This window comes from Lynx canadensis, chromosome B3, assembly GCF_007474595.2.
Source record: "Lynx canadensis isolate LIC74 chromosome B3, mLynCan4.pri.v2, whole genome shotgun sequence".
NCBI lineage: Eukaryota > Metazoa > Chordata > Mammalia > Carnivora > Felidae > Lynx > Lynx canadensis.
In genome coordinates, this window is record NC_044308.2 from 10,066,214 (window position 1) to 10,092,838 (window position 26,625).

At 42.3% G+C, this 26,625-nt stretch overlaps 1 protein-coding gene across 1 annotated transcript in view; it reads left to right on the forward strand.

Annotated features, from left to right (window-relative positions):
* The window catches only part of SV2B (synaptic vesicle glycoprotein 2B), a 189,302-nt gene extending 163,110 nt beyond the window's left edge, over positions 1 to 26,192 (forward strand). The window contains exons 10-13 of the mRNA XM_030317454.1: positions 11,787 to 11,920; positions 15,770 to 15,970; positions 20,394 to 20,553; positions 23,196 to 26,192. Coding sequence (XP_030173314.1) covers positions 11,787 to 11,920; positions 15,770 to 15,970; positions 20,394 to 20,553; positions 23,196 to 23,379 — 679 coding nt within the window. The 3' untranslated portion in view covers positions 23,380 to 26,192. The remainder of the gene's footprint in view (positions 1 to 11,786; positions 11,921 to 15,769; positions 15,971 to 20,393; positions 20,554 to 23,195) is intronic.
* Positions 26,193 to 26,625: the final 433 nt, after the last annotated feature.

Here is a 26,625-nt window from a genome sequence, read left to right on the forward strand (position 1 = left end):
GTTCCTAGATGGCTGTCTGCTTGCTGTGTGCTCATAAGGAGAAACGCAGGAGGGAGCTTCCTGGGGCCCCTTTTACAAAGGCACTAATCCCCTTCATGACTCTCATGACCTAATTCCTCCCAGAGGCCCTACCTCTTAATACCATCACATTGAGGATTAGGTTTCAACATACGGATTTTGGGGGGACACACACACTCAGTCTACAGCTCATGAGTTCTTTACATTTATTTGTAAAAACCAATTGTCAACTATATGTTTGAAATTTTTCTGTGTTTTTTAAAAAATAAGTCTTTTATTTATTATCGAACAGTTTTAGTTTCACAGAAAAATTGCAAAGATAGTGCAGAGTTTCCATATACCCAACCCCTTGTTTGTTCTGTTATAATATCTTATATTACCATGGCACGCGGGTTACGATTAATAAAGCAATATCAGTATGTTATCAGTAAAGTCCATGCTTTCCTTGGATTTCCTTTTACCCACTGTTCTCTGCTCCAGGATCCATCCAGGACGCTACATCACGGTTAGTGGTCAGTCATGCCTCCTTGGGTTCCTCTTGGCTGTGACATTTTGCGATTTGCTTTTTAACTTTTGCGTAAACAGTCCTTTCTTGGGCAGAGATTTTGTGTTCTAACACCAGGTTTGCCACTTACCTTTAAGATTTGTGCCTTTTGGCTCTAATTGAAGAAATACTTCCTGTTGGAAGTCCTAAAGTCATTTTCTGTTTGTTTCTCTAAGTTTGAAAGCTTCTTTTCACACTCCAGCCCTTAATTTGCCTGGAGGTGGTCTCCATCTATCAGAGAAATCATTTGATTTTTCTCCCATAGGAATAACCAGTTGTTTCTACATTTATGAAATTGCCCATCTCTCACCTGTTGCTATGTAGTAACACTTTTATCGTAAGTGACTTTTCCGTATACGTGTGCCTGTATTTCTCAGCTTTCTGTTTGGGTCCATGGTTCTAATTTATCTCTTCCTTTACCACGCTGACGTTATTGCTGGAACTTCATTGTTTTGTTGTGTTTCCAGGTTCTTCCACCTCGTTCTTAACATTTTTCTTGGCTGATTTTGCCCCTGTGCTGTTCCAGATGAGTTTTAGGATCAAGTTCTAAAATTCCATTAACAACAGCTGGTTGGGATTTTGATTGGAGTGACATAGGTCTAGATTCATCGGGGGACATCTTTACAAAGTAGAATCTTCCAATCATTGAATACTGCATTTCTGTTTACTTAGTCATTGTTTTATGCCCTTCAATATTGGTTTAAAATATTCTCTATAAAGATCTCACGGGGCATGTGGGTGGCTCAGTCGGTTAAGTGCTGACTTCAGCTCAGGTCATGATCTCGTGGTTTGTGAGTTCGAGTCCGCATCGAGCTCTCTGCTGTCAGTGCAGAGCCTGCTTTGCATCCTCTGTCTCCCTTTCTCTGTGCTCCTCCTGCTGTCTCTCTCTCTCTCTCAAAAATAAATAAACATTACAAAAAAATCTCGTATGTATTTTGTGAGGCTTATTACTGATGCTTTATTGTTCCTGCTGCTATTGTGAGTGGGACCTTTACCCTCTCATTTTCTCCTCCTCCTCCTCCCTCTTCTCTCCTCCTTCTCTTTCTTTTCTTGCCCCTTCTTCACCTTTTTCCTTTATACATGCTTTTTTTTTTTTGATCTAACACATTGACACAACTCTATTCATTTTGATAACTTCTTGGTAGATTTGCTTGGTTCTTGTATGTGGCAAACACATTGACAAAAATTAATGATAATTTTATCTCTTCCTTTCTTCTCCCTATAATTATGTTCTCTTTTCGTTGTGTTGTGCTCAGTGATGGATAGGAGCAGGACTAATGGGTATCTTGACATCAGTGGGTGTTTTTGGTATCTCATCCTTAAATATGATTTCTGCTGTATGTTTTGAATCTTAGTCTTTAGAAAGTTAAGAAAAATCTCTGCTGTTTTGATTATGCCAAGCTTCTTTTTTGTCAAAAAAGTATATTGAGTCTGTCAAATGTTTTTCTGCATCTACTATGATAATTATAAGGTTTTCTCCTTGGACCTACTCATATGATACGTTAAAATAATAGTTTTTCTGGTTTTCAACCATACTTGATTCCTGGGATGTGATTACTAATTCATTGTTAATTTGTTTCATGGCAATAGATTGACAAATTTGATTTGCTAAAGTACTATTTAGGATTTTTACACCTGTTCATAAGATGATATATATTTTCCTTATACTTTTCCATTTGCCTTTGGTATCAAATTTATTACCACCACCCCCCCCCCCCACACACACACACACTTTTTCTTCTAAAACAAATTGCGTAAGGTAGTGGTAGTCGATTCCTTGAGGGTTTGGTAAAGATAGCCTCTCTAACCATATCAGCTTGCCATTAATTGAGGTAACAGATTTTGATTAACAATTCATTTTTAAATGGCATTAATATATTCAGATATGCTCATTTTTCTTTTGGAAAATTATTTCTTTTAAGCTTTAATTATATTGTCACAAAGTTCTTCACAACATTGTCTTATATATGTTTTTATTAGATTTGTAACAATAAACTCTTCCTTTTTACTGCTAATACTGCCCATTTGCGCTTTTAGTCTTTTTTTACAATCAGTCTTACTGGAGTTTTGCATATTTTGTATTTAAATAATATTTTTTCTCATATTTCTTTCTTTATGTCTTAGTTTCTTTTTCATGTTTCTCGATATTTTTTAAAAAGTGAATGAATTTATTCCGATTCTGTGTCTCCCTCTCTCTCTGCCCCTCCCCCGTTCATGCTCTGTCTCTCTCTGTCCCAAAAATAAATAAACGTTGAAAAAAAAAAATTAAAAAAAAAAAAAAGTGAATGAATTTAATTAGGAACATTTCACTCCAATTTTGCTTCAGCAGCATCAACTTCTTATATCTATTTTATATTTTCCCGTAATATTTACTCTTCATCTCAAAATTATTTAGAAGTGTCAAAATATAATTTATATATATTTATGTTTTGGCCAGATAATGCAATCTGTATACTATAGGGCTTTCTTTTCTTAAAGTTCTGTTGTGAGGTGCATACACATTTGTATTGGTTTTGTCTTATTGGTGAATTGATGCCTTTATCATTATGTAATATACCCCTTATTCCCTGATAATATTCCTTGCTCTAAGTTTACTTTATCTGACATTATCTGAATCTCCAGGATTCTTCTGATTGGTATTTACTGTTTCCATTTTTTTCTTTCATTATGTTTTTAGAGTTCAGTAGGTTCCTTATAGATAGCATATAGTTCCACATTTTCTATCATATTGTTAGCTGTTTTCTCTATTCTCTTTTTTTTACTGTTTTCTGCTCTGTTTTATATTATTTTCATAATTCTGTTTTACCTTCACTACTAGCTTATTATTTATTCCTCTTTTAAAAAAATTGAGTGGTTGCCTTGAGCTTACAATATATATCTTTCATTAATCACTATCTTCAAATAATATATTAACTTCACATGTCATGTGAGAGCTTTTCAATAGAACACTGTCATTTTCTGTCATGTTTTATGCTACTGTCATGCAGTTTACTTTTACATATGTTAGGGCGCACAATATTTTGTGAGAGAGAGGGAGAGAGAGACGGAGGGAGAGAATGAGAACATGTGAACTGGGGAGCATACAGGGAGAGGGAGAGGGAGAGAGAGAGAGAGGGAGAGGGAGAGGGAGAGAGAGAGGGGAGAGAGAGAGAGAGAGAGAGAGAGAGAGAGAATCCCAAGCAGGCTCCATGCTTTCAGCACAAAGCCTGATGCAGGGCTCAAAAACACGAACTGTGAGATCATGACCTGAGCTGAAATCAGGAGTCAGATGCTTAACCAACAGAGCCACCCAGGCACCCCCTATTTTTACATTAGACACTCAATTATCATTTATAGTGACTTAAAAAAGAAAAAATGTTTTTTTATATATCCCTATAATTTAGCCATTTCTAGAGGTCTTCATTTCTTTATGAAGATCCAAGTTTCAAATGTAAGTTGATAATATTTGAGGTTCTATGAGTTTCTGCTTGAGGTTCTGTGAGTTTCTTGGAGTTGTGGTTTGGCCTGTTTCATTAATTTAGGACAATTTTTAGCCATTATCTCTTCAAATAGGTCCTATGCCAAATTTTTTCTCTCTTTTCTTTCTGAAATTCCAATTGCACTTACGTTAGATTGTTTGATAGTTTCCCCAAGTCTCTGAATTCTCTTTTCTGGGGTTTCCCCTTTATTTTTCTCTTTATGTTTTAGTTTTGGTAATTTCCCTTGAGTTATATACAAGCTATGTAATTCCTTCCTTGAATATGATGAGTCCCTGATGAGTCCATTAAGGGTATTCTTAATCTGTTGTACTGTTTTTAAAAAATTTCTAGCATTTCTATTTGATTCTTTCTAATAGTTTACCTCTTTGTGATAGAATTCTCCATCATGTATGCATGTTATCCACCTTTTCCGTTAGGGCTTTAATATGTTAATTCTAGTTATTTTAAATTAAATGATAATTCCAGCAATGATATTATATATATATTTTTGTTTTTATTTATTTATTTTGAGACAGAGAATGTGCAAACAGTGGGGGCGGGGCGGAGGGGCAGAAGGAGAGGAGAGAATCTTCCTTTTTTTAGTTTATTTATTTTTTTTTTGGGGGGGGTAGGGAGGGGCAGAGAGAGAGGGAGAGAGAGAGAATCCCAAGCAGGCTCCACACTGTCAGCACAGAGCCTGATGTGGGGCTCGAACTCATGAACCATGAGATCATGACCTGAGCTGAAACCAAGAGTTGGATGCTTAACTGACTGAGCCATCCAGGCACCCTGAAAGAGAATCTTAAGCAGGCTTCATGCCCAGAATGAAGCCCAACATGGGGCTCCCTCTCCCCACTGTGATACCATGACCTGAGCCAAAATCAAGAGTCAGACACTTAACCAACTCAAACACCTAAGGCACCACTTTATTTCTGTTTTTGTAATATTACTTTGTTTTGACATAATGTTTTGTTCTTGCCTCTTTGTGTATCTTGTAATTTTTGGTTGAAAGTCAGATATCTTATGTAGGACAGTAGAGACTTTTTATTTTTTTTTTTATTTTTTTTTCAACGTTTTTTATTTATTTTTGGGACAGAGAGAGACAGAGCATGAACGGGGGAGGGGCAGAGAGAGAGGGAGACACAGAATCGGAAACAGGCTCCAGGCTCTGTGCCATCAGCCCAGAGCCCGACGCAGGGCTCGAACCCACGGACCGCGAGATCGTGACCTGGCTGAAGTCGGACGCTTAACCGACTGCACCACCCAGGCGCCCCAGTAGAGACTTTTTAAAGAAATGGGTACATCTCCTCTTTTGCTAGCATTTACGGGATATGGGAGTGTTGAGTTGATCTAATATTTGTGCTTGGTTTCAGTTTTTTGGGTAGCTATTATTACCTTAGAAATTTGTTTTGACTTCCTTTTTATTGGGGTATAATTTATATACAGTAAAATTTGCCCTTTTTACAGTACAGTTCTGTGAGCTTGCCAAGTGCATACAGTCAATCCAAATACAGAATAGATTCGTTACTCCCCAGATTTCCTCATGCCACTTTGCAGTCAATCCTTACTCCACCTCCAGTCCCTGGCAGCCAATGATCTCTTTGTCGCATAAACGGAATTTTGTAATACGAAGCTTTTAATCCATTTTTTTTGCACTTAGCATTATGTACTTGAGCTCTATCCATGTCATTGCACATTTAGCGGTTTATTTTATGGCAGAGTACTAGTCCATGGCATGAATGTACTACTACATTTTCATCCATTTACCAGTTGAAGGAATTTTAGTCCTTTCCATATTTTAGTGTGTTTAAATTAATATTTTATTTAGGATGTTTATAACTTTATTTGTGTATGAAGTTGTTCTACTTTTTTCTCTTGCAAATTAATAATTGCTTTTATCTTTGTTATTTCTTTTTTTCCCCTATATTCTACTTTTTACTTAAAAAAATATCTTTGAGAGACAGAGAATGAGTAGGGGAAGAGCAGAGAGAGAGGGAGACACAGAATCCAAAGCAGGCTCCAGGCTCCAAGCTGTAAGAACAGAGTCTGGCATGGGGCTTGAACTCATGAGCCGTGAGATCATGACCTGAGCCAAAGTCAGTTGCTTAACTGACTGAGCCACCCAGGTGACTCTATAGTCTACTTAAAAAAAATGTTTATTTATTTACCTTTGAGAGGGAGGGGAGGGGCAAGACATATGTAGACAGAGAATCCCAAGCAGGTTCCACACTGTCAGTGAAGAGCCCAATGTGGGGCTCAAACTCACAAACTGTGAGATCATGACCTGAGCTGAAATCAAGAGTCAGACACATAACTGACTGAGCCACCCAGGAAACACCCCTATATTCTACTTTTTAACAGTTTATTTATTTATTCTGAGGTGGAGAGAGAGAGAGAGAGAGAGAGAGAGAGAGAGACCATGTGATTGGGGGAGGGGCAGAGAGAGAGAGGGGGGGAGAGAGAATCTTAAGCAAGCTCCAGCTGTCAGCACAGAGTCCAGCGTGGGGCTCAGTCTTATGAACTGTGAGATCGTGACCTGAGCCACGATCAAGAGTTGGGAGCTGAACCGACGGAGTCACCCAGGTGCCCCCCTATATGCTACTTTTGTCATTCCGTTTAAGATTTTATTCCCAAATGCTATACACATGCTAGGATCTTTGTAAAAGAGACAGGATGAGTTCTTGCGATTTCAGCACTTGGTTGGCCTTGAGTGTGAAAGAAGTGGAAGCAAGGAGATTGGGTTTACTGGCAGATTCACTGAGGCATAAGTATGTGTTTTTAGAGACTATTTGGTTGACGTTGGCACCAGTATTTCCTTCCATAAATATCTTCCTATTTTCCGTGAAAGCATATTTTCATAATGTGGAGAAGTAAGATGACCATATCCTAGGCCATATCTTTTATTTCCTCTCAGGCAACACACAGTTAAGGCCCTTCTCATTTATAGAACCATATGGAGCTGGGAAGAAACACCTCCTCCATACCCCTGTTTTAAAGATTTTTAAACGCAAGCTTAGAAGAAAAGACTTGCCCGAGACCTCTTGGTGATTAAGCTCTGAAAGTTGGGACCCTATTCTTCATTTTCTGGAGGATGGTATCAGAGGTGGGGAAAAAGCCTGATGACTACATTTGGGGAATTTGGGAAATTACATAGGGAGTTCAGGCAGCATTTTCAGTTTCCTCCATTCTTTAAGCAAACTAGGTCCAAGCATATATTTTCTGAAGCCAACGATTCCCTTGTTTACACTCTGCTTTACATCAGATTAGGACCTGACATGAGACAATGTGTGAGAGACTAGAATTCCAGTTCCTTTCTTGACCATTCTGTTTCATTTTACTGTACCTGGAAGGCTTATGATATAATAAGGTATGTGTGCAGAAGCTTTGGAGAACTGTGCCCGTTGTTTATATTCTCCCTGAAATATTCTCCCTGAAAAGTGCTCCCTTTGAAATATCTTATGACATACCTCTATCTTGATCATTATCACACTAAATTTTAATGATTAGTTTCCTTGTTTATCTCTTTAATTAGACTGAGTTTCTTGAGGATGCCATCAGGTAAAACACGTGACTAAATTGATACAATTTGGGGCACAGTTTAGATCCTTTGGTGACTAACCATTGACATAAAGTGTTTGTAGTAATAATTCTGCCATGGACTCTGGATTGCCAACGGATCCTGTTTTCTTACAGGACAAGTTCCATAAGATACTTGTGCAAACTTTCCTTTCAGCCTTTTAACTCTCCTGTATGAAGAATCTTGGACCAGTTCAGTATATAAATTAGAGATAGGGGATGATTTATATAAAGACTCATAAAATATGCCATGGCCCTTTCTCCTTTTATCTCTTTCTTTATAACTTTGGCTTTTTATAACTCACTTGGAGATACATTTTAAGGTCTGCTTGCGTCAGGCCCATTATGATTTATGGCTCTGCTCCCTCACCCACCCTCGCCAGAACATTAAAATATATCTGAAGGCCACATCAGCAGCCTATTACTATATTAAAGAGAAGGATATATTAAGAAAGGCAAAGACCTGAGACAGGCTCCAGGAATAGCTTTCCTGAGTAAACATATCCAGCATACGAATCACATTAATTTTGAAATCAAAGGCATCTTCCTGTAACAAAAGGCTTACCGATTCATTTCTCCATGGAAACCTGAAGAGTTCAGTGATAGCCTTTGGAGGCCCCTGTTTAAAAGTCTGTAGCACATCTGACCCTATGAAACATTGTACAAAATAATTTGGCCTCTACCTCTGGTGATTCTGGTTAAGTGGTCTAGGCATATAGGAGACAGCATCCTTCACAGCAGTCTTCTGTTGTGTTCTGTTGCAAGAGGTCTGGGGACCTCTCTTTGAGAAGCACACGCTCAGGCCTTCTTACTGGGTGGGGGTCGTTTTGCAGAAGCTAGCGACAGGTGAATCTAGATTAGGGCTGTTAGCAAAATACAATATAGTGTGAAGGAAAAGGGGAACTGGTCATCATATGTGGTCATGGACTGAATTATGTGGTGGCCCTGAAGGGGTACAATGGGTCTCAGCAGCCTGTGCTACCTCTGTCACTGTGATTCCCACTGTATTGTGTGTTGTCTGTTTGCTTGGCTTGTTCTCCAATTAGACTTGAAGGTAAAACCATGTCTTTCCTCTCTGTATTCATAGCACCTAATACCATGCTAAGTTGAGTTTTGCTGAAGACTGAGTGTATAAATACATGAATAGACAAATGAACGAATGGGTTGTAATTCTCCACAAATCACATCCAAGTTTGACCTAGCTTGGGTTTGACCTAGCTTACAGGTTTGACCTAGCTTGGGAAAGGCCCGGCAGAGGAAGAAGTTAGTTCATGTATGTCAGTCCACGTTTTTTGTTTTTAAAAAAAATTTTTTTTAACGTTTATTTATTTTTGAGACAGAGACAGAGCATGAATGGGGGAGGGTCAGAGAGAGAGGGAGACACAGAATCTGAAACAGGCTCCAGGTTCTGAGCTGTCAGCACAGAGCCCGACATGGGGCTCGAACTCATGGACCGTGAGATCGTGACCTGAGCCGAAGTCGGATGCTTAACCGACTGAGCCACCCAGGCGCCCCTGGTCCACGTTTTTGAATGTAAGATAGTTTTTTCCTAGTAAGGAGTTGGACTAGAGCAGTACTTCCAAATGTGGCTGCATCTCAGAGTCATGTAGATGCTTCCCCCTTATTAGTTGTTTCGTTTTTAAGTGACAAGTGTATATATGTGTGGTATAAAGGAAGGATTGACATTATCTCATTCCTGACCCCCACTGCACCTCCCTAGGGCCAACCACACCTACCAGTTTCTTGTGCAACTTTTTGGATATATTCTATGCGTCAGAGGTGATGTACCATATCTTTTCTTACGGGAACGCTCACATGCTAGAGACACTATATTGCACTTGATTTTTTTTTTCAGTTAACAATATGCCTTGAAGATTATTCCATATTGAGACATGCAGATCTACCTAATAACTGTAACAGCCAAATGTGATTCCACTGTGTGCTATCTATCTATCTGTCTACCTACCTACCTACGTACCCATAATCCTTCTAGTAATCAATTCTTATAAGAAATGTTACGGGGCTCCTGGGTGGCTCAGTCCGTTAAGCGTCCGACTGCAGCTCAGGTCATGATTTCACAGTTCGTGGGTTTGAGCCCCGCATTGAGCTCTGTGCTGACAGCTCAGAGCCTGGAGCCTGCTTCAGATTCTGTGTCTCCCTCTCTGCCCCTTCCCTGCTCATGCTCCGTGTCTCAAAAGTAACTAAATGTTAAAAACAATTAAAAAAAAAAAAAAGAAATGTTGCAGGGTGGCTGGGTGGCTCAGTCGCTTAAGCGTCTGACTGTTGATTTTGGCTGAGGTCATGATCTCATGGTTGTGAGATTGAGCCCCAAGTTGGGCTCCACAATGAGCATGCAGCTTGATTAAGAGTTTCTCTCTCCTTCTGCCCCTCCCCCAACTCATGCTCATGTTCTCTCTCTCTCTCTCAAAAAGAAAAAAAAAAGAGATGTTGCAATGAGCATCAGTGAATGCTTCTCTTTGAATGTATGAGCAGGTATAGGTAGGATAAATTATTTCTCTTTCTTTCTTTCTTTCTTTCTCTCATTTTAATTTATTGTCAAGTTAGTTAACGTATAGTGTATACAGTGTGCTCTTGGTTTTGGGGGTAGATTCCAGTGATTCATCACCTAAATACAACACCCAATGCTCATCCCAACAAGTGCCCTCCTCAATGCCCATCACCCATTTTCCCCTCACCCCTGCCCACCCCCCCCATCAACCCTCAGTTTGTTCTCTGCATTCAAGAGTCTCTTATGGTATTATGCCAAGTGAAATAAGTCAGTCAGGGAAAGACAGATATCATATGTTTTCACCCATATGTGGAACTTGAGAAACTTAATGGAGGACCATTGAGGGAAGGGAAGGGGAAAAACTAGTTTCAAACGGAGAGGCAGGCAAACCGTAGGATAAATTCTTCAAGGCGGGATTTCTAGGTCAAAGCGATTACACACTTAAAATTTTGCAAAACTGCTCCCCAAGGAGGCTACACCAATTATATTCTACCAACCGTGTGAATGAGAGTGCCTGTCCCTCCAGATCTTGGTTGGGGAAATCTTTAAAATGAAGACGCTCAGTTCCTCCCAAATCTATTGCTTCCAAACCTACTAAGACCAGCTGAGGGAACTGCATGTTCTTAAAGCTCCGCTTAGAGTGACATTTTATCAATATTTTCATTTCACACTATCCCACATGTCAATGAGTCTGATGCATAAGGTCCGTGACCGTATTGGGAATCACCAGGTGCTGTAGAAGATCCTGTATCTACCGGGTGTAGGCACCAGCTTCCTCACTCCTGCTGCCCTCCCGCCTTTATAAACACCAGCTAAGGAACAGGGACTAGTCTAGGTCAAAAATAATGTTTTAGTCCTTTTTAAAAAAAGTTCTAAATGTTTCTTTATTTATAATAACATTAGTCAAGTAAAAAAAAACCTACCAGGACAAATCAGGAGAAGGGAGAGGGAGAGACTGTAGTAAAAAGGAAAAGCTTTATATTATTTTAGTACATTTAAAGGCATTTTTTTCTTACTTTCTGAACATAGGGCCAGCATTTTCATTTTACTCTGGACCCCACAAATTATGTAACCAGCCATTGTTAACAAGCCTTCCAATGATTCTGATATACGGGCAGGATTGAGAGCCACTGAAGCAAGTGATCTTTTTTTTTTTTAATTTTAATTTTATTTAATTAAAAAAAATTTAATGTTTATTTTTGAGAGAGACAGATGCGAGTGGGGGAATGGCAGAGGGAGACACAGAATCTAAAGCAAGCTCCAGGCTCCTAGCTGTCAGCACAGAGCCCGATGAGGGGCTCAAACTCAGGAATGGTGAGATCATGACCTGAGCTGAAGTCGGTCACTTAACTGACACTCAACCTACTGAGCCACCCAGGTGCCCCAAATGATCTTTAAAAAAAATTATTATTATTTAAATTCAAGTTAGTTAACATACAATGTAGTCTTGGTTTCAGGAGTAGAACCCAGTGATTCTCCTACATATAAGATCCGTATGCTGAAAAGTACAGAAAGCTTATGAAATAAATTGAAGAAGACACAAAGAAATGGAAAAACACTCCATGTTTCAGCACCTTTGGTTTGAAGTTCTCCATTTTCTGCCTTTCTGTGCTTTTGATTTTGGTCTCAAGTCTTCTTTCTGCCTGGTTGAATCACTCAGGGGCTAATGTCTTTCCCACAGGTTCACAAAGATGTACTTTAAACACGTACTCTTTGAGGACACATTCTTTGATGAGTGCTATTTTCAAGATGTTACATCTACTGATACCTATTTCAAAAACTGCACCATTGAATCAACCACCTTCTACAACACAGGTAAGGACATGGGTGGTGTGGGTGCGCTGGGTCAAGGGTCTTGGACTAGTCTTATCTAAGACACGATAGTCTCAGTCATAAGCTTTAGGGGTCGGTAGCAAGGTATTTACAGATGTGACTACTGAGTCTCACTCAGGTTGGAAAAATGGGTTCTCACCCTAGGTATGGCATGGATTAGTTGCACAGTCTTTGCCAATGGATTTATTTTGTCTGCATGTTTTATTGCACGTGAAGCGAGAAACAAAAGTTTGGGTGAGTGCTCTAGTCTCGAGGAGACTGATGATATGTGCTACAGGTCCTCAGCAGGAACAAAATATAACACAGATGAGGGGTGCGTGGGTGGCTCAGTCGGTTGAGTGTCCTGCTCTTGATTTCGGCTCAGGTCATGATCTCACAGTTCATGAAATTAAGCCCTTTACATTCTGACAGCCTGCTTGGGATTCTCTCTCTCCCTCTCTCTCTGCCCCCTCCCCCTGCTCACACATGCGCTCTCTCTCTCTCTCTCTCTCTCTCTCAAAATGAATGGATAAAGAAGATGTGATATGTACAGACACACACACACACACACACACACACACACACACACACAATGGAATATTACTCGGTGATGAAAAAGAATGAAATCTTGCCATTTGCAACAATATGGATGGAACTGGAAGGTATTATGCTAAGAGAAATAAGTCAGTCAGAAAAAGACAGATATCGTATATTTTCTTTTTTTTTTTTTAATTTTTTTTTTTAATTTTTTTTTTTCAACGTTTATTTATTTTTGGGACAGAGAGAGACAGAGCATGAACGGGGGAGGGGCAGAGAGAGAGGGAGACACAGAATCGGAAGCAGGCTCCAGGCTCTGAGCCATCAGCCCAGAGCCTGACGCGGGGCTCGAACTCACGGACCGCGAGATCGTGACCTGGCTGAAGTCGGACACTCAACCGACTGCGCCACCCAGGCGCCCCAGATATCATATATTTTCACTCATTTGTGGAATTTGAGAAACTTAACAGGTGATCATAGGGAAAGGGAAGGAAAAATAAGGTAAAAACAGAGAGGGAGGCAAACCACAAGAAATTCTTAAATACAGAGAACAAACTGAGGGTTCATGGGGGCGGGAGGCTTGGGGGGTGGGGAAAATGGGTGTTGGGCATTAAGGAGGGCACTTGTTAGGATGAGCATTGGTGTTGTATGTAAGTGATGAATCACAGGAACCTACTCCCAAAGCCAAGACTATACCATATATATCGTATGTTAGCTAACTTGACAATGAAGTATTTTAAAAAATGTAATTTTACTTGATTCTTTTACTTTTTTTAATGTGGCTACTAGAACATTTAAATTTATGTAAGTTGTTCACATCATATTACTATTGAACCGTGCTAGCAAATACAGTTGTAATTACGTATATGAGAAATTATACATGTGTAAAGAACATCTGGAATTGTCTTTAATATTAACTGACAGAGGCTTTGTTAAATAAAACAAGACACATCAAAACAATAATTAAAAAAATAAATAAACAACATTAAAAAATAAGGCACAGATGAAAACCCAGGGTTCCAGGAAGGCTGCATTTTACGTACACGGGTTGCTCTTGAAGACCTCGCAGAATTTGAATCTTGCAAAATTCAAGAGTCATGTTCTCACAATAATGAAGGAAAAGGAAAAATTGTATGTTTTCAAGGTTTGTGCATGAAGTGAGATGATAAGAATATTTTAAAATCGCACCATTTCAGATTTCCGTGATTAAAAAAAGTTCACAAAATCCCACCAGGCCACCTCTCCTTGTTACTTTTACTACATCATACGTTAACATACCAGGTCAAGTTGGGATGTAGGGAAAGTACCTGAGTTTTACCAGGGGCTCCACCTACATTGTCTCCAGTGAGAAATGCACGATTATTCCCATCTTATAGCCGAGGAAACCCAGGATTACGCATCTTGCCCAAGGCCACAGGGAGCTTGGATTTATTCCTTAGTTGTTTGGCTCTGAAGTCTGTCATCTTGTCATGGAACTCCATGCATCATGCCATATCAGTGCGTTCTCCCTGGCATCAGCACCAGGGTTTATGCAAAAACATCTTTTTCTTCTATCAGGTCAGCCTCAAAAGGTTCAATGTCTGGCCTCCAAATATCCCTCAGTCTCTAAATAATCCATTATGAGATTTACCTTCCTAAATTATTTTTTTTAGCCTGAACTTAAAAAAAATGAGAGCTATACATTTCCTATTTGTCATTAAAACCTGACGAATCTTTTAGTTTCTTCTTTCAAGAAGAAAGTTTTTTAAGTTTATTTATTTGTTTTGAGAGAAAGAGAGACAGAGAGAGAGAGAGAGAGAGAGAGAGAGAGAGAGAGAGCGCATGAGCACAATCAGGGGAGCAGCAGAGAGAGAGAGGGAAAGAGAGAGAATCCCAAGCAGGCTCCACCCTGTCAGCACAGCGCCCAATGTGGGGCTCGAGCTCACGAACCGTGAGATCATGACCTGAGTTGAAACCAAGAGTTGGACACTTAATCAACTGAACCACAATGCGCCCCTCTTCTTTCAAGCTTTAATGTTGCCTCCTTGTTTGCATACTCTTACATGGGGATTTCTGAGAACACCTGTAGTCATGAAATGTCAGTGGGCTGGGAAGTGATGGAGATAATCAGGTGTAATTTTCTAAATTTGTAGGAGGGAGTTTGGGAAGGTTAAAGAGGGTCAACAGCAGAGCCGATTCCCGAAAGGCAGGTTTCCTGAGAGCCCACGTAGGCGATCTTTCTGCAAGAACAGTTGGTGGTAGAAGGTGCCGGAAGACTTGGGAACTAGTTTTAAAGCAAATGGTTTATACTTTTTAAAGACTTTATGTTTTTGGACATGATTTAGGTTTACAATGAAATTGGAAAGAAGGTACAGAGATTTCCATGTAACTCCTGCCCCACCCCCCTCCCTGATTATCAACATCCCCCTACTAGAGGGGTGCATTTGTTACCATTGATGAACCTGTACTGGTATATCAGGATCATCTCAAGTCCAGAGTTGACGGTAGGGATCACTCTTGATGTTGAGCATTTTATGGGCTTGGACAAATGGATGATGGCATATATTCATCATTACCATGCCATATAGAGTATTTTTAATGCCCTAAAAATCCTCTGTGCTCTCCATAATCACCACCCCCTGATTCCCATCCTGGACACCACTGAGCAGATGGTTTTTCTTTTGAAGAATGTTCAGATTTCTGCGTGGGCTCTGGACCTAATTCTCTCTCTTTTTAAAAATTTTTTTAATGTTTATTTATTTTTGAGAGAGAGAGAGAGAGAGAGAGAGAGAGAGAGAGAGAGAGAGAGAAGACGAGCTGGGGAGGGGCAGAGAGAGAGGGAGGCACAGAATCCGAAGCAGCCTCCAGGCTCTGAGCTGTCAGCACAGAGCCCGACATGGGGCTTGAACTCACGGACCACGAGATCATGACCTGAGCCAAAGTCGGATACTTAACCAACTGAGCCACCCAGGCGTCCCTGGACGGAATACTCTTGTCTTCTGCTTCTGATAAGCTGGTAGCCTTGGACCTTGGTGTCATCTCATTGATAGAAACAGGCTGTTCTGTAGCCTGAGAGATGACATATTCAGGCATGTCTCTCAGTGAGTGTTCCTTACATTTTCCTTATAGGAAGTTGAAGCCGTCCTTACATTTTTAGAGTTTCCTCTCTTCATTCATACCTGGCCACATGTTGCCTTGACTTTGAGACTGTCTGATTGCCAGAGGCTTGTGGCAGCCTGCCCATGGAAGGGGCGTGACTTCATCCCTTCCTCTGCCCCATCTCTCCCCAGCCCCCCGTCCACTTGCCACGAGCCAAAGGTTTCCTTCTCTCCCCAGACCTCTACGAGCATAAGTTCATCAACTGCCGGTTTATCAACAGCACCTTTCTGAAGCAGAAAGAAGGCTGCCACATGGACTTTGAGCAAGATAATGACTTCCTGATTTACCTCGTCAGCTTCCTTGGCAGTCTGTCTGTGTTGCCTGGGAACATCATTTCTGCTCTGCTCATGGACAAAGTTGGAAGACTCAAGATGATCGGTGAGTAGTCAGGCATGCCGCCTCTCCTCCAGTAGGTAAGGACGGTGGCTTTCAAGCGTAATAAAGAAGCAGAGTTTTTTTCTTTTCCTTGAAGAAATCTCCCACCGGAAACCAAACAGATGAGACGGCATCTGCTGGTGTAGGAGCCAAGGGGGCAGGCATGTTTCCAAAACCCCAGGACTCCACGGAGGTAGTTTGAGACCCACGGTCCAGGTCAGGGAGTCCTCTTTAATTTCCTGACTGAGCGATTCTTTGACAGTCATGGTATTAGCACTTCAGTAAGGATATTAAATATATCCGCTCTACCCACTGTGTATAATTATTGTCAGAAAAATATATAAAGTGCTCTTAGATGAACATCGATTCATTTGCAGGCTTTAAAATAAATTGCATTACTTATTATTATTTAGTAGTGTTAACACTTGGGCTTTGGAGATGGACAGAATTGTGTTGGAGTCCTCCTGAGGCTTATTTGACTTTGGAAATGCTCCTTTATTTCTCCAGGCCTCAGTTTCCTTATCGGTAACTGTACCTGGCTGGCGCGTCGTGTCGCCAGAGGATCTCACAGTGCTTGGTGCACAGATGGTCCTTAAAAATGGTGGCAGCATTCACGTACTTTGCTTCACTGCACCAGGATCCCCCAGAAGTTTGCTACAGAAACAGGAACCAAAAAGTACACACCCAGGGCCAGGAAAAACATACATTAGAATATATATATTGTCAGCCCAGGGTGGGGACCAGAACAACACACGGATTCACATGTCGTGAAGGGTCTGCTCTAGGGTTGCAGCTGATCAGGAAAATTAATACCAGCTCCCCAGCAGTGAAGTTCAAAGGCAAAGAAAATAAGTCACGTCGTTTTGTCAGAGAAGAACAAATCAATCAGGTAGATCTTCGCAAGGGAATCTTTTCCTGATGTTGGGCTCATATTGAATATTGTTGTTATAGAGGAGCATAGATATTTGGAAGGGTAAGCACAAGACATGGCTGTGATTTCAGCTTTTTCTTTTTTAAGTTTATCTATTTTGAGAGAGAGACAGCAGGAGTTGGGGAGGGACAGAGAGAGAGAGAGAGAGAGAGAGAGAGAGAGAGAGAGAGAATCCCAAGCAGGCTCTGCACTGTCAGCTCAGAGCCCGATGTCAGTTGAACTCATGAACCATGAGATCATGGCCTGAGCCCAAACTGAGAGTTAGACGGTTGACCGACTGAGCCCCCCCAGGCGCCCCAGCATGAGTTCAGCTTTTTAAGTGTGTGGTGAGGATAGGGTCATCTCTAGGCATGGAAGATTGAGCTGTCTCCTGTGTACTGGTTAGACCCGAGTCCCCTGAGGGAAGGACAGTGTTTTCTAACTCCGGCAATGCCCAAGCTTTTCTGAGGAAGGGGCTACACCATGCATAAGACCAGTGGCTGGGAGTCAGGTGACCATCTTGGCCAACATTCTCTTTATGAGTCTGCACACCTTCCTTTCCTTCTGCGAGCTTATATTACACAGTTGTTAAAGTACTACCTCTGTTTGCTCCAATGAGATAAGGCACGTGAGCATAGGCATGTGACATTTCTGCCCTTCTGCCACTGGCCTCTTGAGTCCCAGGCTGAATAGTGAATCCTGAGGTTGAGGCCTGGGGTAGCCCGGGACGTCTTTGGGAAGGCAGGGCCTGTGAGGAATGGGGTGGGTGCCCATGTGCAGGGGCGTGGCTCACTGCCCAGAGCAGGCACATGTTCCCCAATGGAGACAGTGGGAAGGTTGGGCCCCGGGGAGAAGGCAGGACAGCGAGAGAGCAGACATCCCCTTCACCGCTACTGAAGCTCTCCTTAGCACTGTGAATGTACCCCAGATCAAAGCTGATTTCTGGCATGCTCCCCAAATTGGATAACTGGAACTAATATTTCTCATTCTTTATGTTCTACACATTTAAAAAAAAATGTATTTATTTAAAAAAAATTTTATTAAAAGTTTATTTTTGAGAGATAGAGAGGGTGCAAACAGGGGAGGGGCAGAGAGAAAAAGGGAGACACAGAATTCGAGTCAGACTCCAGGCTCTGAGCTGTCAGCACAGAGCCCGGTATGGGGCTCGAACCCATGAACCACGAGATCATGACCTGGGCGGAAGTCAGGTGCTTCACCAACCGAGCCACCCAGGCTCCCCTATGTTCTACTCTCTTATTAGCATCTGTATTTTGTTTCTCTGGTTCTGTTGAGAGCTCAGACCGTTCTTTCTTTGATCTTTAGTAGAAAGCCTGGCATGCCGTGGACCAACTGTGATATTATCAGTGCGCAGCAGATGCTCAATAAATGTTTCAATGGCGTGTGGGTGACCTGTTTTGAAATAGCCTTTCCACGAAAGGAAATGGCTATTTCCTCAAATTCCCTGCAGAATCTGCGAGGGCAGAGTTTGTCCTGTTTGCAATGCTGTGCTGTTTCCTGGGTTGAACTAGCGTCTTGTTAACAAGGGTAGAAGTTTTCCTGATGAGACCGTTAGTCCTCGTGTATTCATTCAATAAGGAATAATTTATGCGGCGCATACTCTCTGCCAGGTTGTGTGGTAGACAATAAGAACACGGTGGTAATTGAGACAGACACTGTCCTTATGCTCACAGAGCAAATGATCTATTGGGAGAGAGAGACAGAAACTAGAAAGTTCATTTAACGAACACTTACGAAGCAGGTATTATAGGTCAGGCTTTGTGCCAAGCATTTTGTTAATATTAACATATTTAACACTCGAAATAAACCTGTGAGGTAGGTCCTGTTTTTGCCCACACTTTACAGATGGGGAAAGTGAGGCAGCACAGAGAGGTTATGAGACTTGCTCAGTGTCACACAGGGGAAGCAGGGATTTGAACTCAGGCCTCTCAATCACAAGTGAAAGGAATTAACCAAGGATCTATAGGGGGCCACAGGGATCTACAGTAGGATTACCTAACATAGATGAGAGGCCAGTTCCTCAACTATCACTTGATTCATTTGACGGTCATATTTTGTATTCAACAAATAGCTGTCAACATTTATTGTAAGCCAGGTGCCATGGCTGGCCACTTTGAGGGAGGCATGCGTTTAGATGATAGGGTTCTCAAGTAGATGTTTGTCTCCTTCCTCGCTGTTTGGAAAGAGATTACAAGGTGACCTGCTCACAGCCCTACCCCTTCCCAGAATCAGCAGAACCCAGGCGATGCTTACCATGTCCCGGCTCATCAGCAGGGTTTGGCCTCAATCTTCGCAGCTCCAGGTCTGAGTGTGAGATTCCAGGCAGAGGCCCCCCAGGAGGCACTTGTTGGTGAGACCAGGCCCCCAACATGGCTTCTTGGCAACTGGAGGACCTGTCTTCCCCACCCCCACCTCCCCCCCACCCCCGGTTGCCTGGTGGGGCGCCTTGGCCTGTTTCCCAGCTGGTAATTTGCAAGCGGCTTTCTTTCTTTCTGCTAACCATTCTCACCGCATTTCCAGCTAGACCCCTGGTCTATGCTGTGCGTCCACTCCACACTTCCCAAGCTCTTCTGGGCCAGGCTGGGTGGGTTGGATTTGGGCAGCCTTTGACACAGCCTTCTTTCAGTGGGACATCTTATCATTAGCTGGGTCAGCCAGAGTGCTGGTGGGAAAAAGAAGCCACCCCAGAGAGTTCTAGTGAAGAGACTTTATTGATGGGATGTGACTTTTAGAGGGGTGGGCAGGGCTATGGGAACAAATAAGGGAGATGAGGCACCCGGATGCTAGCAGAAGTGGCAGCAGTTTCCGCCTCTAGGGTTACAGGGAAAAAAAATAGCCCAGTGAGAACTGGAACCATGGAGGTGGAGGCTCCTGGAAGGAACCATAGTCCTGTGGGGGCTGCAGCCATCACCAAAACGGGGCTTATAAATGGGATGGGAATTGGGAAGAAACACTCCAACCCCTCTCCGCTCCCAGCTGACAAGGTATGCAGTCTCTGGGGGTAGCTTCTCAGGGCACAGGGCAGGGCTGAGAAGGGCAGGTCAGATATCTGGGCCGGAGATGGGAATAAATGAAGAATTAACAGCCGGCCTTTCAGGTTTTCTTCGGCAGCCCATTGATGGTTATGCTCTCAATAGCAGGTAAGCTCCATGAGGTGGTTTTGATACTCATGTATCTCAGGCACCCAGAACAATGTCTGGGACATAGATTTTCAACTAGGGCCCTCTCTGGCTCATCCCCAGTAATTCTGGGCTGGGCAGCACCACAGCATGAGGATTTCAAAATCCTTCTCGGGGGCTAACTCTGGTGACATGACCCAAGCAGAAGGCTCTGCTCCCATGACCGGAGCACCATGTTTGGGGCCTCAAGCTGTGCTTTCTCCGTGTAGAGATAGACCTGTTGCACAGGCTGCACCTGTGAAGGTGGGAGAAGGGGAAAGACTGGTGGGTGACAGTCTTGTCTTCATTTTTTTCTTCTGCCCTTGACCTCCCCCTGTAGGTGGCTCCATGCTGATCTCCGCGGTCTGCTGCTTCTTCCTGTTTTTTGGCAACAGCGAGTCTGAGATGATTGGCTGGCAGTGCCTGTTCTGTGGGACCAGCATTGCAGCCTGGAATGCTCTGGATGTGATCACGGTGGAACTATATCCTACCAACCAGAGGTCAGTTCTTCCCTGGGCTTCCCTCTGGGAGTTGTTTGGACTTCTGTGGCCAGAGGTCTACCCGTTCCAAGATCCTCCGTTGCTGCCATCTTGGTCTTCCGGGTGTTTTGTGAGCAAAGCATCTCTTAAGCTGTTGAGTTTCTCCTGTAGGGGGCCCAGCAGAGGCATGGAGATGAGCAGGCTAAAGCCTGATAGGGTGGAGTGGGTGGCTAGATACAAAGGACAGGTGCGAACCATGTTCAGGAGAGAGGAATGAGGGTGACACCGTATGTGTCATGCAATCCAAAGAGAGGTGAGGATAGGTCTCTGTTGGGAGATATGGGACAAAGATGAGGAACTAGATAAACAAAAGGTAGATGAGAGGTAAGGGAAGATAAAGGTAGGGATGAGGCATGATGGTCTAGGGCATGTGCAGAGAACGTGGTAGGGAAGCCCAGCATTTACTTTTATTTTGTGCAAGCCATATGAGAAGAGTCCTAGTTTAAAGGCGTAGGGTCAAGGCCATTACGTAGCAGTTATTTCTCGTTATGGAGAAGGAGTTGTGAGTTTGAAGGGTAGCAGGTAAAGTGGTCCTGTGGTCACAAAGGAGTGTGAAGAGGGGGAGCCAAACCATAAGAGACTCCTAAAAACTGAGAATAAACTGAGGGTTGATGGGGGGTGGGAGGGAGGGGAGGGTAGGTGATGGGCATTGAGGAGGGCACCTGTGGGGATGAGCACTGGGTGTTGGATGGAAACCAATGTGACAATAAATGTCATATTAAAAAAAAAAGGAGTGTGAAGTGATATGGAAGGCAGGTGAATGAAATTCTGCAAAATATCTTAATGATATTCTCCAAATGGGTGACAGAAGTGTTGGAATATGGATAGCATCCCATATTTGGAGCCCCCCTCCCCTGAACCAAAGAGCTTTCTAAGCTTTACAAAAAATAAGAGGAGGAAAAATTATCATTATATCAACAGTATATGATTTTACATCTATGAAACTCAAGACAATTAACTAAAGAGACTGCTGTAAACAATAAAATAATTTGATAAGGTGGTCAATAATAAAAGTAACTTAGCTGCATATGGAATTTTCAAATATATCACCACATTTAAAAACGAAATTGAATTCCATTTAATAATAGAAGAAATCATAAAATATCTAGGAATCAATTTGTTAAGAAAAGTGAAACACTTAGGTTTCACTACCAACCAGAGGTCAGTTCTTCCCTGGGCTGTATGTGGAAAAAACCACACAGCTTTACTGAGAGATAGAACAGGAGACTTACATATATGTTAAGATACACCTTATGAAATTCTAAGTAGATTTAATCTTACAAATCTTTCAAATCTTCTTTAGTTTTCTTCTAACTTCAAAGAGTCCATTCAAAATTCAATGAGATATTTTCCCCCTCCCTCTGGAAACTTGGGACAACTTTGGAAATTTCATTTGGAAAAATATGCATGTGAAAATACCCAAGAAACTTCTGAAAACCAGAAGATTGGGACTGAGGGGCTAGTTATCCACAAAATGATTAAAAATTATAAAAAGAATTTAAGGTACAAAAATGTGGGCACCTTCTTGATAAACCTGTGGTATGAAATATATTAATAAAAGAACTATTTTACTTCAGGTGAAGGAAGACGATGCTGGGAATATAGTCTCTGTGTACAGACGGAGTCAAGAAAGGGTAGATGGTTCCTAACAGTTACCACTCAGGGGGCACCTGGCTGGCTCTGTCAGTGGAACCCACAGCTCTTGATCACGGGGTCTTGAGTTTGAGCCCCACGTTGAGGGTAGAGATTACTAAATAAATCAATAAATAAATGAACTTAAATATATAATAGTTACCCCTCAGAAGTGTGACTGAGGGATAATAATTAGGATTAGGCTTTGCCATGAGTGACAGAAATCTCAAAAAAATGCAGCCTTAGGAAGACAGACATTTCCTTTTTCTCTCTTGTAGAAGTCCAGAACAGGCACTGCAGGCTCTTTTAATCCCTTTCATGAGCTCTGCCAGGGTCCAAGAGAAGACCATCTCCATTCCAGGAAGTGGGAAGGGAGGAAGGAAGAGAAATGGAAGGGAAGAGAGCAAAAAGTACCACTCACGACACCTAAGGAAATTTCTCGGGAGCTGCCACTTGCACCGACATCCCATTGGCTAAAACTTAGTCACATGGCCAGACTCTGCAGCAAGGGAGTCTGGGAAATGTAGTCTATATTTGGAGAAATGCTACTTAGGGACACCCAGCAGTGTCTGCCACAAGAGGGTCCGGGTGTTATTAAGGAGGAACGCTGATCCTTTCCGCCTCGTTCTCTCCATTTGTTTCAGTGTTTCACGGTTTGCATGTACTACCTGTGACAATTTCAAAAAGAGATAACATTAGAAAAGAGAAGGAAGTTTTAAGGAAACACTGCAGGATGTGAATAGTGGTGATCGCCTTTTAGTGGTGGAGTTATATAAGTTTGCATCTTTATGTTGTTCTGTATTTCCATATTTGATTTAAATGAGAATGCTTCCTGTTTAGGAAAAAGGTTCCCTTCCACACCTTCACTATACCTTCTCTCACAACAAGGAGAAGAAAGGACCCATGGTCCCGCTCATCTAAGGAAGTCTGGTTTGACTTTCACGATGACTTACTTTCTTCTTCTTTTACAGGGCCACGGCCTTTGGCATCCTTAATGGATTATGCAAATTTGGAGCCATCCTGGGAAACACCATCTTTGCTTCTTTTGTTGGGATAACCGTAGTGGTCCCCATCCTTCTGGCTGCTGCCTCTCTTGTCGGGGGTGGCCTGATCGCTCTTCGACTGCCAGAGACCCGAGAACAGGTCCTGATGTGAACACCCTCTGGGGAAAGAAAATGTTGGAAGAATCTTATCCAGGAACCTTCGATGCGCCCACGCTTCCTGTCTGTCACTGTCCAGAGGACACTGTCTGGCGAACTCAGGAGGAGAAGTCGATTTTGGGACTCCTAGTTTAGGATCCATTTCAGCTGTCATTATGCTTGTAACTCAGGTGACTGATTTGGGGGTGTCCTGAATCACCTTTACAATCCCAGAGCTGTGTTCTTGGCTTCAGGTCTCCCCAGCCCAGAGCAGGGGAAGAGGGATAACACCTTCCAGAGGGTGCACACGCTGACCAAGGAGTGTGTGTTCCCCAATGGGGAGGTGCGAGGACTTATTTGCATTTCAGAATGAATTTGAGGGTGAGAAACATTTAAGCTCCTCCTCCGTAAAGTTCCTTGGAGTCCAATGACCTAGCAAACTGACTTGCCAGGAAATTAGAGTCATATAAATAGTGGGCTTGAAAAACAGGATACTTATATTTTTGCACTGAGAAGTGTCACCGGTCATATGTTCCATTTGAAAATTGGCACTATAGCATTGAAGATACTCTAATATAGAAAACCAAATATTTGAGCAATATCTATAGAAATCCACTCACCTCCCACCAGGTGTCCTAAGTTTCCCATGATGATCAAATGGTAAATTTAAGGATGCTATTTATTCCTGCTTCGATCTATTCAAAGAGACTTAGGTATCCTGTAAACTAACTTTGTACATAACTATATTCGGATTTAATTTGCGGAAGTGGTATCTGCAGATATTTGCCAGAATTTTAGCCATATTTTGGGAGGAGTTGGCATTTGAGGTCCCAGGAAATTGGGTCTGATTGAATGAAATGCAAGCACAATATCTTATAGCCATTTAACTCGCTGTCAGGAGGATGCACTCGGCAAACTCAAGTTGTACAGTTCATTTAACCCAGGCGCTGTTCTTCGTGTAGGTGGAGTAGATACTTTTCTCTCTTACACAGATCACTTGTGAAACTCAAGTTCGCCAACGTGGGCCCCGGCGTTTGACGTGGCTGCTCACCCGGAAACAGTGTGAGAAGGATTCAGGGGTTTCTGGCCCTCCCTTTGGAGACGAGAATAAAATGCAGCGGACAACAGGGGCGATTGAGGGAGGGAAGTGTAGCCACAGTTCTCCAAAGCGTAAATTCTTTCTGTTTCTTCCAACTGTAAAACACGATCCATGTTTGTTATCATGGCAGGAGAAATCTGTGCTACGTGTCCAGTTCAGGACTTTTGAAACAGATGTCACTGGCATGGGAATTAGGGAATGTAGTGGATGTCAAAGATGTTTCCCTTCCGTGTTCCAACAGAACTCTTTCCTGAGACCCGTTTGGAGCATGAACCGGGGTGGGGAACCTAGGAAAATACTGCTTTGGACAAAGATCAGCAATAGACTGAAGTCTTGACAACACAGGAAAGGAACGTTTCGGACACCAGAACTGTCTAGCATGGAAGGACGGTGAGCTATGAGCTCATGCCCCTGGGGGTGAACTGGCCGAGGCCAGGAGAGTATCAGTTTGCAAGAACTTGTTGTTTAAGTTGATTTCCAGTGTTCTCAGTGCTGCGAATGTCATATGTTCCCTACCAGAAATCTCCAAAAATTTAAACAGGATAATGATGACCGCATGGAGTGTTTTGTCAGATTTAGAGAAATGCTTGGGCCCCACGATAGCTTCAGGCCATCTTTCTGTTATTCTCTGGAGTAACAAACAGGTCAACTGAAGGAAAGAGTAAATATTATGAAACCTTTCTACCCTGGAACTGAGATCAGTTTTAATGGTTAAAATGTTTACTCTGGTTCTCTTGTCCCCTACCTCTTTCTTCACTATTCTTTTTTTCCTGCCCAGGGAAGGAAGACATCTTAACGCTGATTTGATACCCTGATTCCCCCAAATATATAAACATACTATTGTGGATTAACGTTTCTCTGTTTTACAAGAGCTACCTAACGTAAATGCTACATTGATAATGAGAAGCCCCATGTAACATAGCTGTAATATACTTTCCACTGTAAACTGGAGGTGGTCACATCCCTTGTAACATTATTCTTCAATGGGATACAATTTAATGAGCAGCTGCTGGTTAAGAAATTTACAAAGCAGTTAGCGTCTGCATTTCTAGTGAAAATGGATCTTGCACATTTAACATCTGATTCGTTTTTGAGTGTTGAGGTGGCTGCCATTATTTGGGGGTCACTTCTGTATTACCTTTATGGCTCCTTCAACTGACCACCTAACCAACCAAGGGCAATTCCCATCTCATCCATCACGTAAGCCTTTGTAAAGGGTGCAGCCATGCCCTGCAGCCTTTCCTCTTGAAGAATTGCCTGGCACTGGTACCCGGCCACTTCTCAAGTGCAGTCATTACTGCTGAGATAAATGCGTCTTTAAAAATAGTCTCTGTGGCAGGTCATTGGGGGTGGGGGGCGGGGATCACGCACAGCATATCTGGCCAGGCACTTCTTTTTCATTTTGCATTCCACCTGGAGAAACTACCGATGGCATCCTTGGAGAGTAGAAGGATGAAGCTCTCCTTCGTTGAGCGAAACTGTTCCCAGTTCATGATGTATTTTATGATGCTCATTTTGGGAGTAGTTACTTTTAACAGCCTCCACTGTGTTGTGTTATCTCCTGATGCTGATTTTTGACCTTCTGTTTTATTGGAAATAATTAGTGAAAGGGGTGTGCCTATTTGTGAAGTAGCACATGCACCCGAGGTCATAAATAACCACATCCCCAGGATTCCCCGTGACCTTGTATTAGCTCATTAAAAATAATAATAAAAATCATTGTAAACAAACCTTTAAGAAGTGAGACTAGAGGTTATTTCCAGACACTAAGGTTTCTTCTGGATTCCTAAATTGATGGGATCAGCTGGGATTGGCACGCTGAGACTCATTTCCTTCAGCTTTCATAATTTGTATAACGCAAAGGTCAAATGATGTGACCAAGGTGACACGTAGTGCTGGGAGTGGGCTACCAGGCCTATGGCGATGTTCTGTCTATAGTTCTGGAGTTATCTCTCAGTCATTGAATCTTTGGGGAATGGGACAGTGTGACAAACATTTACCCTCCATTCCTGGAGGCCATTCACTGAAAACTCATGTGATAAGTGGAAGGATCAGTATATGTATGAAATGATTGGTATTATTAATCCATCTAGCCACTCATTCTTCATTTATTCAACAAATCCTTACTGAGCCCAAACCTTGTGCCAGGCACCTGGGAATCCA